A 14,890-nucleotide genomic window follows, 5' to 3' on the forward strand; every position below is an offset into this window, starting at 1 on the left:
CAGCACATATGCTACAGTTATGCTTTTCTGTAGTTTCCCACAGAAATTTAAATGAAATAAAGTCTGTCTAACTGTATATAGCTGTTCTTTGAGACATGTTGTCTCAATGTACATCCACAGTGTTCTTTCTTACCCCTCTCCTCAAAATTCACCATAACTGAGAGGAATGTGGCATTAAGGGAAACTGCTACTTTTCTATTTTGCATGATGCACAAAATTGAGTAATGAGCACATGACTATAGATAATGTCAAGAGAAAAATATCTTTTTTAGCAATACTGACACATGGCTACCTGGAAGATAAACATGCATATATCTTGAAAAGAAATGTCACTAGCCCATGTCTTTTGATTTGAGAGCATTGATGTAAATATTTGGGTTTTCACTGCTCTGAAATAACTTGTGACATGTGAGGATGTTAACCTTATCACCTGGCATACTACTATAATTGGTGTGTGACAATGTGTGATGGTTTAATTTTCCAGATCTACTTCTCGATAATTGGCTTATCATTTAAAATTACTGGGTTTATATTGTGTGTGTAGGTGAAAAACAAGCTACTGGAGTACAGACAAGTTTCTCCTGATTATCTTTAGTCTAGTTGCAATTTGCAACCAAAAAACAGCTTTCATCCCCTTCATTTGTTTATTTTTTATCGTGTTATTATTTATTTTATTGTTATTATTGCTTTAATTATTAGTCCAGTGTTTTCCAGAAAATCATTCAAAAACATGCATTTTGTTAGTAATTATGGTTGGGATGGATTGCTGACACTACTTCTACACATATATTTTATTCCTGTTATGCCATTTGCTTTCTATAATTGCAAATGTTGTATATACCTTTAAAAATATGTACCTTTTACTTATCTCATAACTGTGAAGACAAAACTATCTCAGCATGGATGAATATTCTTACCACTTTTTCCTTCCATCAATAACTCTCTTTTCCTCTACCTATAATTACACAGTTCTATTATAGTTTCATTTACATTTCACAGATGACTACTTTTTCCTGAGGACAAACCCCAGCTTTTAGTGAGCAGTCCCCCTAGAGTACAGATCCAAGAATAAAGTTTCAAGGCAGTCACGCACCTCTGTGTATCCACAAAGCTGTGTGAGTCTCAGAAGCCTGGTGAATAGGGGTGTCCAGAAATGAGGTTTAACAACTTCTTATTGAAGTCTATTGAAGTCCCTGATTCTGAGGCTAATGTCCACCTGAAGGAGACTGTCAAAATTAGATTTCTGATGTCACTGACCTTTTAAACAGGATCCACATTCCATATTTCCAGGAATCTGTTACGAAAGCAGATTTTCTAAATCTCATCTAACAAACCAAGGCTATGCTTTTAATCATACTTTTCTTACTTTAGAGTTTGCTTTAAGTCAAACTATTCAGGAGCTTTATAATACTCTGTCTTGGAGTTTTATTACTATTAGAAAATGAATTGAAAGACTCATAGGTTAAGGGAGGTATTCCTGAAAAAGCAAACAAACTGGTGAACCAGAAGACCCTGAAAGCAAAATGAAAAAAGAAGTTAAAAAAAAAAATGAACCTCCAGTTCATTAGAGGTCATAGGAAATGCAAAAAGCTTCCATTTGCAGGGGTAGGAGAGACTTTTGAGGAAAAATATAAAGGAGTTGTTTCATCTTACACACAATTCTTTTGAGGGGGAGGGGAGGGGAAGGGGAAGGGGAAGGGGAAAGGAAAGGGGAAGGGGAAGGGGAAGGGGAAGGGGAAGGGGAAGGGGAAGGGGAAGGGGAAGGGGAAGGGGAAGGGGAAGGGGAAGGGGAAGGGGAAGGGGAAGGAAAGGAAAGGAAAGGAAAGGAAAGGAAAGGAAAGGAAAGGAAAGGAAAGGAAAGGAAAGGAAAGAAGGAAAGGAAAGGAAAGGAAAGGAAAGGAAAGGAAAGGAAAGGAAAGGAAAGGAAAGGAAAGGAAAGGAAAGGAAAGGAAAGGAAAGGAAAGGAAAGGAAAGGAAAGGAAAGGAAAGGAAAGGAAAGGAAAGGAAAGGAAAGGAAAGGAAAGGAAAGGAAAAGGAAAGGAAAGGAAAGGAAAGGAAAGGAAAGGAAAGGAAAGGGAAAGGAAAAGGAAAGAAAGGAAAGGGAAAGGAAGGGAAAGGAAAGGAAAGGAAAGGAAAGGGAAGGAAAAGGAAAGGAAAGGAAAGGAAAGGAAAGGAAAGGAAAAGGAAAGGAAAGGAAAGGAAAGGAAAGGAAAGGAAAGGAAAGGAAAGGAAAGGAAAGGAAAGGAAAGGAAAGGAAAAGGAAAGGAAAGGAAAGGAAAGGAAAGGAAAGGAAAGGAAAGGGAAAAGGAAAGGAAAGGAAAGGAAAGGAAAGGAAAGGAAAGGGAAAGGAAAAGGAAAGAAAGGAAAGGGAAAGGGAAAGGGAAGGAAAGGAAAGGAAGGAAAAGGGAAAGGAAAGGAAAAGGAAAGGAAAGGAAAAGGAAAAGGAAAAGGAAAAGGAAAAGGAAAAGGAAAAGGAAAAGGAAAAGGAAAAGGAAAAGGAAAGGAAGACATGCATACATTAATTCTTGGAGAAATAATTGAAATAGCCCTTGCTGTGCTCTGACAAGATCAGTAAAATTAAGAGGTTGCTTTCCTATTAAACACATCTAAATCACTTGTTACATAGCTTAAACTAGCACGTAGTACACAATATTTTTTCTGCAAATATCAGCTTCTTACATAGATCCAATTGAGATTCTTCACTTCCTACATCTGCCAACTATGGAAGTCTGCCAAAAACACAGCATTCAAAGACAAGGTCCTAGAAAAATCTTTCTATAAAGGGAAAAAGAAATCTATATGGTTACCCTGTGTCTTCTCAGACTTGGTGAGGAGTAGGGTATGTGAAAAAGCAGAAGCATTTAACAAAACAAGATGTGAGTATGCACATTTCTAGAGATAGACTGCCAAGGAGCAGGGGCTGAGGCAGAGGAGGGAGTTTAGACTGCAGTGTCAAATGCATGCTTCTGATGTACACTGAAATTACCTCCTTAGTACTTTTTGAAATGTGACTTTATCATTTGCAGTAATCCTTTAAAAAGCTGAGGAATGAGCCTTTTAGTTTTGGTATTCCTGTATATGGTGCACTGAGAAATACTGATGAAATTATGAAAGAAAGGAGACATTTAATTCTTTTCTTCCCACTTGAAAGATACCCTGTTGACTAATTACGGAAAAAAACAGAGTGGAGATCTCGTTACAGTGAGTTACAAAGTATGGAGCTCAGATGTAGGTGCCTTCTCTTTTCAAAAGACTTGATTTTCCTCAGGAAGGGATAAGCCACATTAGACTTCTCTTGGGGGGTCTTTCCTTTCAAATCTGTCTCTAATCTGCCAAGGGTTAATGTCTTTCTCCCCATTAACCCTCTCTGAGAAGTCAGCTTGGCTTTCTACCAGGGAAATCCTTTCAATAGGCCCAGGTTACACCAGAAAACCTTTCAGCAGGTCTCACATACCCAGGTCATACTGAGGGGAAAAAATTATCATTATAACTCCAGAAAAAACAGACAGTCATCATTTGACTTGCTCTTGGTAGTTGTACCCTTCAGTGACTCACTGAGTGTCAATGTCCTTCTGCTCACAACCCTCTCTGAGGTTGACTTTCTCCCACAGAAAACCTTTCAGTAGGTCCAGGTCACACCAGAAAACCCTAAATATCTTTGAACCACACTGATCACTCCACCACATCCAAGGGATTCTGTGTGATGTTACAATTATGTAACACCCACTCAGCCAGTGGGTTTAGGGGAAGGTAGCTTGATTGACTCTGGGTGGTGTGTGAGAGAAACAACAAGAATTCTCAAGACTAGAGTGAAATGACACTGAATTACCAGAATATATCGATATATCTATCTAATATATCTATCTATCTATCTATCTATCTATCTATCTATCTATCTATCTGTCTGTCTATCTATCTATTATATCTATTATATCTATCTCTCTATTATATCTATCTATCTATCTATCTATCTATCTATCTATCTATCTATCTATCTCTATGTGTGTGTGTGGATGTGTGGCAGGTTTAATCTTTAGCAGTTTGATTGCAGTGGAAAGAAGGTATGTGGCCACTGTTGTTATAATCTATGGAAATATTAAAAAAAACATTTAAGAAAATGTATCAGGAAAATAAAAAAGAGAAAGAAACAATAGAAGTAGAGAGTGGAGAGAAAAGTTATCACTGCACAAGGATCCAGAAAAGAGACTATTGCATCTTAGATGTCCACTGCTCAAAGTGATGATTGTGGTCTTGATCCATTGAGGGTGGGGAAAGCCCCCACAACATAAAGTTCAGAGGGTCTTTTATAGCTTATTATATTTATGACATTTTCTAATGTTTCTCAGCATAGTGTAGCCAGTCATGCCTTATCAGAAGGGATGAATACCTTCAGGCCTATGTGTGAATGTCTAGATAACTCCCCTGGGAATGAAGTTTTACATCTGAACCAGTTGCCTTTTCCCTTATCTGGCTCAAAGGCCAGCTTGCTGCTAAACAAAGGTTGGTTTGTAGTGGTCATCATCTAGTGATGAGTCCTCACCCCCTCTGCAACAGGGCTGCTTTTATGCAGATCAGAGGTCTCACCACCATACATCCAAAATGCCTCCTTCTCCTCCCCTTCTTTGGGGGGGTGCAAATCTGGCCTTAGCAAAGCACCCTGCTTTGAAAATGAATGATTGTTTGTGTTATTAACACTTAACATTCCAGTCTCCCATAAGAGGGAAGAAACATTTGAATTTGTTCTTCAACTCTCCTTGATGTGATTGTCTCAACATTTATATTCTTTGATTTGCAATTCTGTCTGCTTGTCAACACTTTCCCTGCTCACTATCTCTTTAAGAAACTGTGTAATTTTACCTATATATGACATATAATGAAAATATTATTTGTGTACTACACACTACACAGTGTACACTATATTCAGCTCAAATAAGCCATTTATGTTAAGGATTGAACAGGGTTCAAACACAACATCTAAAAGAGCAATCTTAGTTTTGAGTGCCGTGTCTTTTTTGTTTGGTTTGAGTTTTAACCTGTGTTATTTCCTGTCCCCTATGAGTCATTTCAACTGTATGAAATACCTAAATCAAGCTGTAAAAATCTTAAATGGTAAAGCTGAATAGAAAGTGCTCCTATATATTTTCATCTCAAATTTAAGTGGTGTTGCTCCTTTATTAAATTTTATATGTCACTTGACTTTTAATAGTGCATTAATACAGTATTTGAGTAAAATCTTCACCGAGTAGTGCTCACTGGCATTCACATTAATATCACAATAATTTATCATACTCAGTTGTTGTATTAAATACCACTTTTGAATAATTGGTAGGGTGCTACAATAAAATGCTGACACCATTTAATAAGCTGTTTCTTTTTATTAGTTTAGTTAGTATTCATTGCAAAGTCATCAATTGTAATTAATATACTCTGTCATATTGTAGCATTGAATTAATTTCCAGTGAGATTGAAACAAGTGGAAATTCTGTTAGTGTGAATAGCATTGGAGATTTCTGTGAGACCCCTGAGATCTGACATTCATTGTTTTCTTTAAAGTCTCTGTAAAATAAAATCTGGATTTGAGTTCAGATTTGACTTTAAGAAGTCAAACTAAGTCTAAAAATTCCTGTTCATTTTTAGCTAGAGTTTAGGAAAAGAGAGCTCTCATTTAAGAGCTGCTCATGAACAATAAAACTTATATAACATCAGTAGCTGAGTCTCTGAACCTTCAGACAGAAATAAGGATGTTCATGCATACAGGATCCATTGTATTTCAAATTCTTTATTTAAATGCTATGTTATGTCTATAGGCTGTTTTCTGTTTTATACAATGTATTTCATAGTTACTTGATGTTTTTTGATAATTTCTATTTCTTTCTCCCAAAACACTGCATTCGTTAAAATAAAATCAAAAGGTTCCATTATTTAATCCCTTCTTTTACTTTTAGCTTTTGACTGAATATTAAAGATTTGCTTGAGTTAGTCTTGGAGTCTTATTCTGTCTGAATCTCAAAAAAATATAAAATAAAATCTTTAAAATATTATATTTGCCACATAATACTAACAGGTTTGAGTTGTCTCTATCTGAAAACTGAAACTTTAATATTCAGGAATCACTACAGATTTCAGTTGGAGTGATTTTTATGAGACATCAATTACCTTTATCTGAGGCCTGGCATGAAGTCACCCATAGTTAGAAGGAATAAAGATTGCCTCAAGTAACCTTTTTGCCTTCTTTCTATGGTTTAAGATTATGTCTGCTATCTGTTGTTTCCTGTTAAAAGAATAAATCTAGGGATGTTATGTCCAAAGATTTTTATCAGATGATACTAAAAAGAGTAAATAAAAATCTCAAAATAATTTAAATACAAAAAAATGCCCATACCTTGGTTTATGCTAATAATCCCCTGAGTCCAATTAACATCATAGGGTTTGTTTTCAAAATGTGAGTAGTGCCTCTTTTCAGTGGTGTATGGATTGGGAACTAATTAAGCAAACCACAGAAAAGGATTTGCCTTCTGTTTAGGCCTTCCTTTCCTGCTCCATTGTTTTGTGCATTTGAATGGTACAAAAAAATACAGATTTAGAGGTTTGTTTTCAGCAAAGAACTTCAGTAGGGCTTTTCACTGAGGCATTTTTAACCTCACCACCATTATACAGGTGTTGCTTAAAGAATATTAAGAGAGGCTGACATGACCATGCTTTAGTAGTGCATGCTTTAGCCGATGACCTAACTTAACTTTAAATCCATCTTAGAGAAGCTAAGAGAAGAAAAGAGAGAGAAAAAACAGGGAATGCCACTCCTCAGGCACCAAGTGGTAAGAGCAAGGAAAGAATTCTCGGACAAAAAACTCTCTCCAGTAAAGGTAATGGTGGCAATAATAGTGATAATAGTAATGAGAAAAACCCCCAATATCTTCTTGCTTTCTCCCTGGTACAGTTATATTTTCATGCAGACCTTCTCAAGATCCTCACTGGTAGCTTATGATACTGTTTACACCAAATAGATCACATGTGTGTGCTGCAGACTAAATAGTATTTATCATGATATATTTGTGCATATGTTTTATTGTGTAATATTTATTGTGCATTAAATAACTATTATCTATACAGTTCTATTCAAATATGAAGTTACAGGATAAACACTACCAGATCTGGAATGAAGTGATCTTTGGGTAGAGTTACAGGCTAAAACTACAAGGCTAAAGAATGAAAAGTGGAATGAGAACAGAATCAATGGCAATCAATGGTTTTAGGAGAAACCCAGCAAAACATTGTTTTGGAATTCAGTAGGGCCAGTTGAGAAAAACAGCACTTGTGAAACTAGAGTGAAGGTAATATTGCAGCCACCTGGCAGTGTGCAAATGAAAAGTTATAGGTGCACCCTCAACGTGGAGGGCAGGCAGGCTGAATTGGAGGTGAAGTACTGCTGACATTGCAGACTCAGACACTGTGCAGTGAGTTGCTGTGGAAACTCCATGTGCGCCTCAGTTTGATGCAGTGTTCCAGTTAACAGGAAACTTCAGCTCCTAGCACTGTATCACAGTAAATTAATCCATGCTTGAGCCCAGTCATGTATTGTGTCTGCCCTGCAGAAGTCATATGCCCAGATTTAGAGACCCTGAGTGTGAGGGGACCCTAACTTTTTGCTATTATGTGAAGGCAGAGCATAAGATGCTTTATCTGTGATCCCCATGGCTCTTTTATTAATGTTGCATAACCATCCTACTGGATAAAAATATTGTGAAACAGAAATATAAAGAACATCTGAGCTCAGCTTCTTCTCATACTTCATGAACTGCTGCACAATTTTGTAAATACAACAAAGGTATTCTGCACTCAGTAGAGTGCTTTGTGTCAGAGAAGCCTTTAAACTGACAACATATGACTTTTATTTGATCTCTGCTTTGGAGATCTGCTTAAAATCCTGTCAAACCTTTTAGCAAGATGTATGGAAGAAAAAATAATAAAGTAAACTTTTCCATTAAACAAAGTTATTGTTACATTTTACATGAACTGTATTTCAAAGCAATTCAAAAATCCCTGAATTTTGTTTGTTTTATAGTTTGTGCTCATATTTAGGAAGTGTTTGATGATCTTCAAAAGATCTATCCTCTGCAGTTTCCTTTTATCCAATTTCAAGTAAGACAATGAAAGAAAGAAAAGAAGTTACTTACTTATTTAGATAGAATTTTTTTACTTCATTAAGCAAAAGAACAAAGAATGGGGTCAAGTATCTGTTCCAGACACATTACTCTCTTTGAAAGGGAATTAAAGAACTGTTTGATAAAGCAGCATTTTTTAGTCTGCTGCACTTCTTACCAAGGTTATAACAGACAACTTGGAAACTGTAGTGAATTTAAAGCATGTAGTTCCTCCTCTACAATCTTTTAGAGAAGGAAACAGTCAATATGAGTATTTCTTTTGCTTTCATGGTTTCCTGGCTCACTGGTGGGGTTTTTTTCTATTTTTTTTCCTGCTTTTTTTCTCTTGACATACTTTTTACATATTTTCTGCTGAAAAATATTTTGGAATAGCCTTTTTTTTTGGTCACAGGATATATTTGAAACACATGATAAAATTGAAATAAACAAAGTGAGAACTGGATCTTAATTGTTTAATCTAGAGAGTGGGTTTAGGTGTTACTGACCTTTACTATATTGATGGTAAAAAAACCTAGAACTTTGAATCAATGTACTTTGTATCTTGAAAAATAAATAGATAAAAGTAAAATAGATTGATACAGAAACAAAGGAAAAGGAGACATGCAGCATAGAGAAGAGATCTCTGTTATGTCATAACATGTGCTACATTTTTTAGTTATTATATCATATGTAGATTGTAAGTTATTTAGTTGTACCTATATTATACTAATCCATGCATATCACATAACCACACAGAAAGCACTGTGAAATATATTCATTTTCTTTAAAGGCTACAGCTTGAAGAGTTAGTCATGAAAATACTATTTACATAGAGCATGTTCAATGGGTATGTTGTAGTTTACCTGCTCACCTAAATTCACCTTGATACTTCCAACACAAGGTTGTGGATCAAAATATGGAGACAGAATATCAACAGTAATTTTTTTTAAGATCAGTAAAAATTATTTCTCCTGGCAAATTCCATACCTGTCAATGTTTGCATAATTTAGGATTGTAGATGCTAATACAGATATAGTTGATTTTTTATCAAAGAAAGTGTACGTATTGGTAATATTCAGTGAATTGTAATTAATAAATGAAATTACAGTCACATACAAGATATTCTCATGTGGGGTAGTGAGAAATCTTTTTCATCTTTCTGGGCTGGGGCGGCAGCTCATGCTGTCAAGATGAAAACAGTTTTCTGGAACTGAGCAGGTATCTGGAAGGCACTGAAGTATGGAAGTGGCCTCTGCAGTCAAGAACTAAAGTGCTCTTTCAAGATAACATGATAGCATTTTTCTGTTTGAGATAATAAAGTCCGTAGTTGCTCATAGAACGCATGCTAGATAGGTAATGTTGCATTACATCTTTCAAGGCTGGCAGTGCTTTAGTTTTCAGTTACCATAGGTGGACAAGCCATATCCCTTCTTTCCACAAAACTGCCATGGCTGGATCTCTCATCAAGAATATAAGAGATGTGGCTTCATTTGCTTTGTATCTGTAAAAGAATTTTAAAGTCTATCTGATGCTTGTTAGCAGAATCATCTTGTCAATGTTACCAAAAGCTCTTTCATTTTGCATAAGGAATTAAAAATTGGAAGTGAAGAAATGGAATTGAACTGAATATATTTTTCCAGTCTGGTAGTTCAGTGCTCACAAGGTAACAGAGAATATTGATTCATGAGTTACTTCAGATTTTTTTTTTCCCAACTGTTTAATGTATGAGTTTTTTCAAAGAAGTATTCCTTTTCCTTCTCCCTTATTTAATGCCCTACCCACTGTGCTAAAGACATTAGTCAACACTTGTTCGCTTTGTGACTGATTTTCAAATCTCTCTGTGTGAGGCAGAAGTTGTAGGAGATGCATGTTCAAACCCCCAGAGGCAAAGTGAATTAAATTTAGGTGCCACACATCCTGGCTGCATGTGTTAATTACAACATAAAAAAGTAGTAGCAGTATTAAGCTAGTGTAAATATTTTTAAAGAAAGAACATTACTTTTCCCATACCATTCAGTAAAATATTAGGGCCTTGACGGGGAGACATGCCTTTGACTGCTTAAGCTTTTCCTGCCGCCAAGGCCAGACTCAGTATTGCATTTCATTGAGTTTCTAGTTCATAATTATGGGAAGTGTGGCAATGCAGTTCTGGATCATGGTGTGGGGGAGCAGTTAGAGACATGGTCAATTGAAGTCCCTAGGGCATAAGGTCTGCTCTATATCTGGGCATTGGTCACAAATAGCAGAGATTTCAGTTATTAACACACTTAGAAGCTCCAACAGTCTGGAGAAAAAAAGAAATTTTTCTATGGATGAGGACAACATTTCTTTGAAAAAAAGTCACCTAAATCTCCAGGCCAAGACATTGGGAGAGCTAATTAAACATGGCTTTGACTAGATGTCCTAAGATTAGCAAAATACAGCTAGAAAACTTTAACCTCAGCTGTGACAGGCTTTGAATATATTGAGGAAGAGAAATTACCAAGAAGGGCTGAACTTCCTTTTAAAGCCTCTTTCTGGGGTCCGTGTTAGTGATTTTCTGACTGAGACAAAATGAGGTAGGAAACTTTACTGGCCAGATTTCATGAGCAAGCCTTTGTCGTGATAATGGACGGAATGATGTGGCCTGATGAAACTGAATAGCTGTCAGATATTTGCAAGGGATTTGAAAAAGGGTAACATGAATATGGTTTTATAGCATGGGTTAGAGGTATATGAGGGCCAACTTGAGTTCAGAGAACTTTGCCATATAATTAAAGTTTAGTAAACAATTGCTCATGTTAGAATACATCTGCTTCTTTCAGAGAGTAGCATATTTTAAAAGGGTAGTAGTATTTTGACTTTAGTTTGTAACTCTCATTATCCCTTATATGTCAGTACTTTTATTCACAGATCTAAAATTACCATGGCTTTGAACCTTGGAACATAGAGCTATTGGATCAAGAAATGTTTCAAGTCCTACATTTTTGAAAGCTCTTTACACACCTTCTCTATAACTGCATATGTCTTAGTGGTTTACAGTCACTGAAACAAAATGTAGAATATTGCATGAACATTAAGTAAGAAAAAAATCCTTTGCTTCCATACTTTTTTCTCTGCAACATTGTACGAGTGTATTTCTAGTTCTTTAAAGGAGGTAGATAAGAAGATACTGATGGAGCTTAAGGGACTATTTGTTTTTTGCATGCTTTTACCTAGGCAAACACTTGTTTGCAGAAGGCTTGTGTAGAGTACTGGTGTTGTAAATCTATTACATTCATGTGGCATTAATTTTGGCATTGCATTGAATTACATTTTATAAACTTAATCAGTCCCACCTTCCCCCTAAAATTGAAGACAAAAATAGCTACATATGGATATGTACACACCAACAGGTACAGAGACACATTTATATGAAGCCATATGTAATAAGTATCACACACTTGACATACTTTACCAAAGAAGTATTGAAATAAAAATCTAGTTTCTCAGTGTACTACAGTTCTTTGAAACATTTAGACGCTGTAAGGTGTCTTTAAACATGTTAGAAATGTTATGTATACTGCATTCTCCAACAAGGAAAGAGTTCATCTGTCTGAATTTTGGTGGCAGGGGTTCTTATTCTCACACACCCTTCTACCTGTTAAATATAATGTAGCTCAAAATTGAAGCAAGGAAGGGGAGAATATAAAGCTCTACATTAAAACAGTGAATGAGCTCTAGCATAACATGCTAGATAAAGATCCTGAGCCAGTTTATTGGTGATTTGCTTTTTCATTTTGCCTAAGGAGGTCCCAAATGCAGACTAAAAATAAGGCTACATGTAAGATTGTATTTGTCTCATTCCCCCTTCCCTTGTTCCCCCTTTCATCCTTACTTCCCTCCTTTCTCCTTCCCTTCCTTCATCCCTGCAGTCCTCTTCTTCTCCTTCTTACTACCTTTCTTTCTTCAGATCCATTGTAGAGAGGAAGTAAAAAATACGCTCTTTTTACACTTTTCAAAAGCAAGAGGGACATAAATTTGGTATTTGTGAAACCTCGGAAATGTAAAACCAAAATGTTTAGACTGCTTCTTTGCAGATATAAATCATATATTTCTTCTTGAATTCTTCTCAAATAAATGCTTTACAATCCTAAAACTCCTAAAAAATCTATTAAACATTTTTAGGAAAAATGCAGATTTTTTTCTAAATCTACCCCTTCATTGATAGGGTGTATCTGTTATTTTACAATTATACATTAATTTATTATTATTTTATCTGTTTTATTTTTACATAAGTCCAAATGAGGTCTAATGATGTTTAGGTCAAAAAACCACAGTGTATTTTATCCCTAGACTGAAAAATGAGATATCAATATCAATTTCATACACCTAAAAACAAGCTGAAGTTTAATTGTTAGTATGTTAATTTTACTGTGGGATTTCATAAGGTGGTTTTAGATAATTTTTAAGTAGTTTTAATATCTGTTTGAACAGTACACCAATATTATTTGCTGTCTGTTTAGATGTTTTCATCTATGTGGTGGAATTGATGTTGCATATTTGGCATAATGTTATTAGTCTTTATTCAAAATTCAAACTGAGTCCATGGTCTGGAACATACCACTCCTCTTACTCTTTATTATTTTCTTTACTGGGGAGCTACAACAAGAAATGTATAATGAAAATGTCAATAGGTGCTTACAACAGATGGCTGTGAAAAACTCGCCTATTTCTTTAGCCAGAAAGGAAAGGATCTGTCTCCTTGGCATTGACTGATGTCAATAAATGTTGGTTTCTTTATCTTTATTTTTATTTTGTTTTATTCTGGGAAGAGAAAAGCATGTTTGAATGCTCTTGATTTAGTACCAGATTGTTTTTTGATTTTTTGTTGGGTTTTGGTGGGTTTTTTTGAGCGTATTGTCTGCTTTTTAAAATACTTATTTGTAAAGCTGAATACAGATGTAAAGTCAATATTATGTTTATTTGAAATGTTACCACAATAATTATATTTCAATAAAGCATTCAATTTTTATGGTATCCAGACTAACCCGCATTACTGGATGGTCTGATGGGAGGACTTGGGGATAAATTGAAGGTAAAAGCACGTAAGTGCACATAATAAAGAGACCCAGTCAAATGCAGGAGATGGCAACTTTGACAGGGTTTCTAGGAGTTGGTCCTACAGATGAGACCTGAGAACTATACTTTTCCTAGATAGCCTGTTAGAGATTTCATAGAGTCTAAATATTATTGGTAATAACTCATATTTTCTTGAATTGGATAATTCACTTCTTTTGTTTTAATGTGTCTATTTTCTTTAGCTGAATGTGGAGCAACTGTCTCTGGAAATGAAGGAACATTACTGTCTCCAAATTTTCCATCTAATTATGACAACAACCATGAATGTATCTATAAAATTGAAACTGAGGCTGGAAAAGGGATCCATCTTAGAGCCAGGAGCTTTCAGCTGCATGAGGGAGATATTGTTAAGGTAATAAGACAAATTATTTCACTTTCTATGCTAACTATTCACATTGCATGAATAAATCTGTTTCCAATGGCAATTATCTTTCTTTTCATATCCCATAGGTGGATAGCGTCACTGCCTTTATACGAGATTCAATGATTTATACTAGATTCAAAGAAACTATCAGAGACATTGTGATTTCAATTACATTTCCAAAAGTATTAGACTGTTTAAAATGGTTTAAATCTTAAAAGGAAACCTAAAATTTGAACTTTGATTTTGAATATCCAGTATTTTTCTCTCTTTACAAAATATTTATAAGTGTAGCACAGGGATTATTTTTTTGTCCCCTAAATGGAAACTAACATTGCAATATTGACTACAACTGCAGTTATAGAAGCTGTCTTTCATTCTTTTACACTGCAGAGACTATTTGAAACATGGCCTAAATATATACAGATTTTGAGCATATACTTTTCTACAGCATGGTAATAAGTTGCTTTTTCCTAATAGTAGCTGTTGCATTCTTATATGTACTGAAAATCCTAATATTCATCTGAAGTGCTGACCATACATTAAATTAGTATTTCAATTTTAATGCCCCCCAAATTTTCGGGTAATTAATACTTAAAATCACTAAGTATTCAGAATTCAGTTAGCAATTCCTTTTCTGGATATCTCCCAACAACCCATTTAACATGTTAAAAATTGCTGTCTCTTGATTTTTTTAATTTGTACTGAGTGCTTCTCACAAGAAGTTAAAACATATAATTGTTATGGATCAAATATGGTGACTATATTTTTATCCATTTCATCATCTTAAGAGCTTCCTTATGTAATTAAGTGTGACAATTAATTTCCCGCAAAAAACAAGGCATTTACAGATAGGATGAAGGTAGGGAAGAAAAAAAGGCTTCATTTTAATATAGACATTTTCTTTGTTAATATAGAAATTTATGTCTTTGTTATTATATCTGTTCTTTTCAACAAGTACTTCATTTCACCATGAAATAAGCAGAACTTATAGATTAGTTTATAGATTAGAAAGTTACAATCAAAAGAACAGCATTTTCTCTGTCTTTACCCACAAAAGCATTGATAATAAATGCTATCATGTATAAAACAGTGCAAGACCTTGGTTTTGCTTTTAGACCAAAGGGAATTGAGGATGTGGATGAAATATGTGGTTTGGATTGTCCTTTGCTCCTATTATCCATGGTCTGACAGTGCAGATCCCCAAAAGTATTTTTGCTCTGAAGAGATGCAGCAGGGAAGAAAGAACTTAATTGCTCTCTGATTTGCTAGAATGTGGTACAAAAGT

General features: G+C 35.2%; 1 protein-coding gene across 1 annotated transcript in view; it reads left to right on the forward strand.

Annotated features, from left to right (window-relative positions):
* The window catches only part of CSMD1 (CUB and Sushi multiple domains 1), a 1,067,000-nt gene that overhangs the window by 847,059 nt on the left and 205,051 nt on the right, over positions 1–14,890 (forward strand). The window contains exon 22 of the mRNA XM_059842787.1: positions 13,424–13,593. Coding sequence (XP_059698770.1) covers positions 13,424–13,593 — 170 coding nt within the window. The remainder of the gene's footprint in view (positions 1–13,423; positions 13,594–14,890) is intronic.

Source organism: Haemorhous mexicanus, chromosome 3 (genome assembly GCF_027477595.1).
Source record: "Haemorhous mexicanus isolate bHaeMex1 chromosome 3, bHaeMex1.pri, whole genome shotgun sequence".
In the NCBI taxonomy this organism is placed as follows: domain Eukaryota; kingdom Metazoa; phylum Chordata; class Aves; order Passeriformes; family Fringillidae; genus Haemorhous; species Haemorhous mexicanus.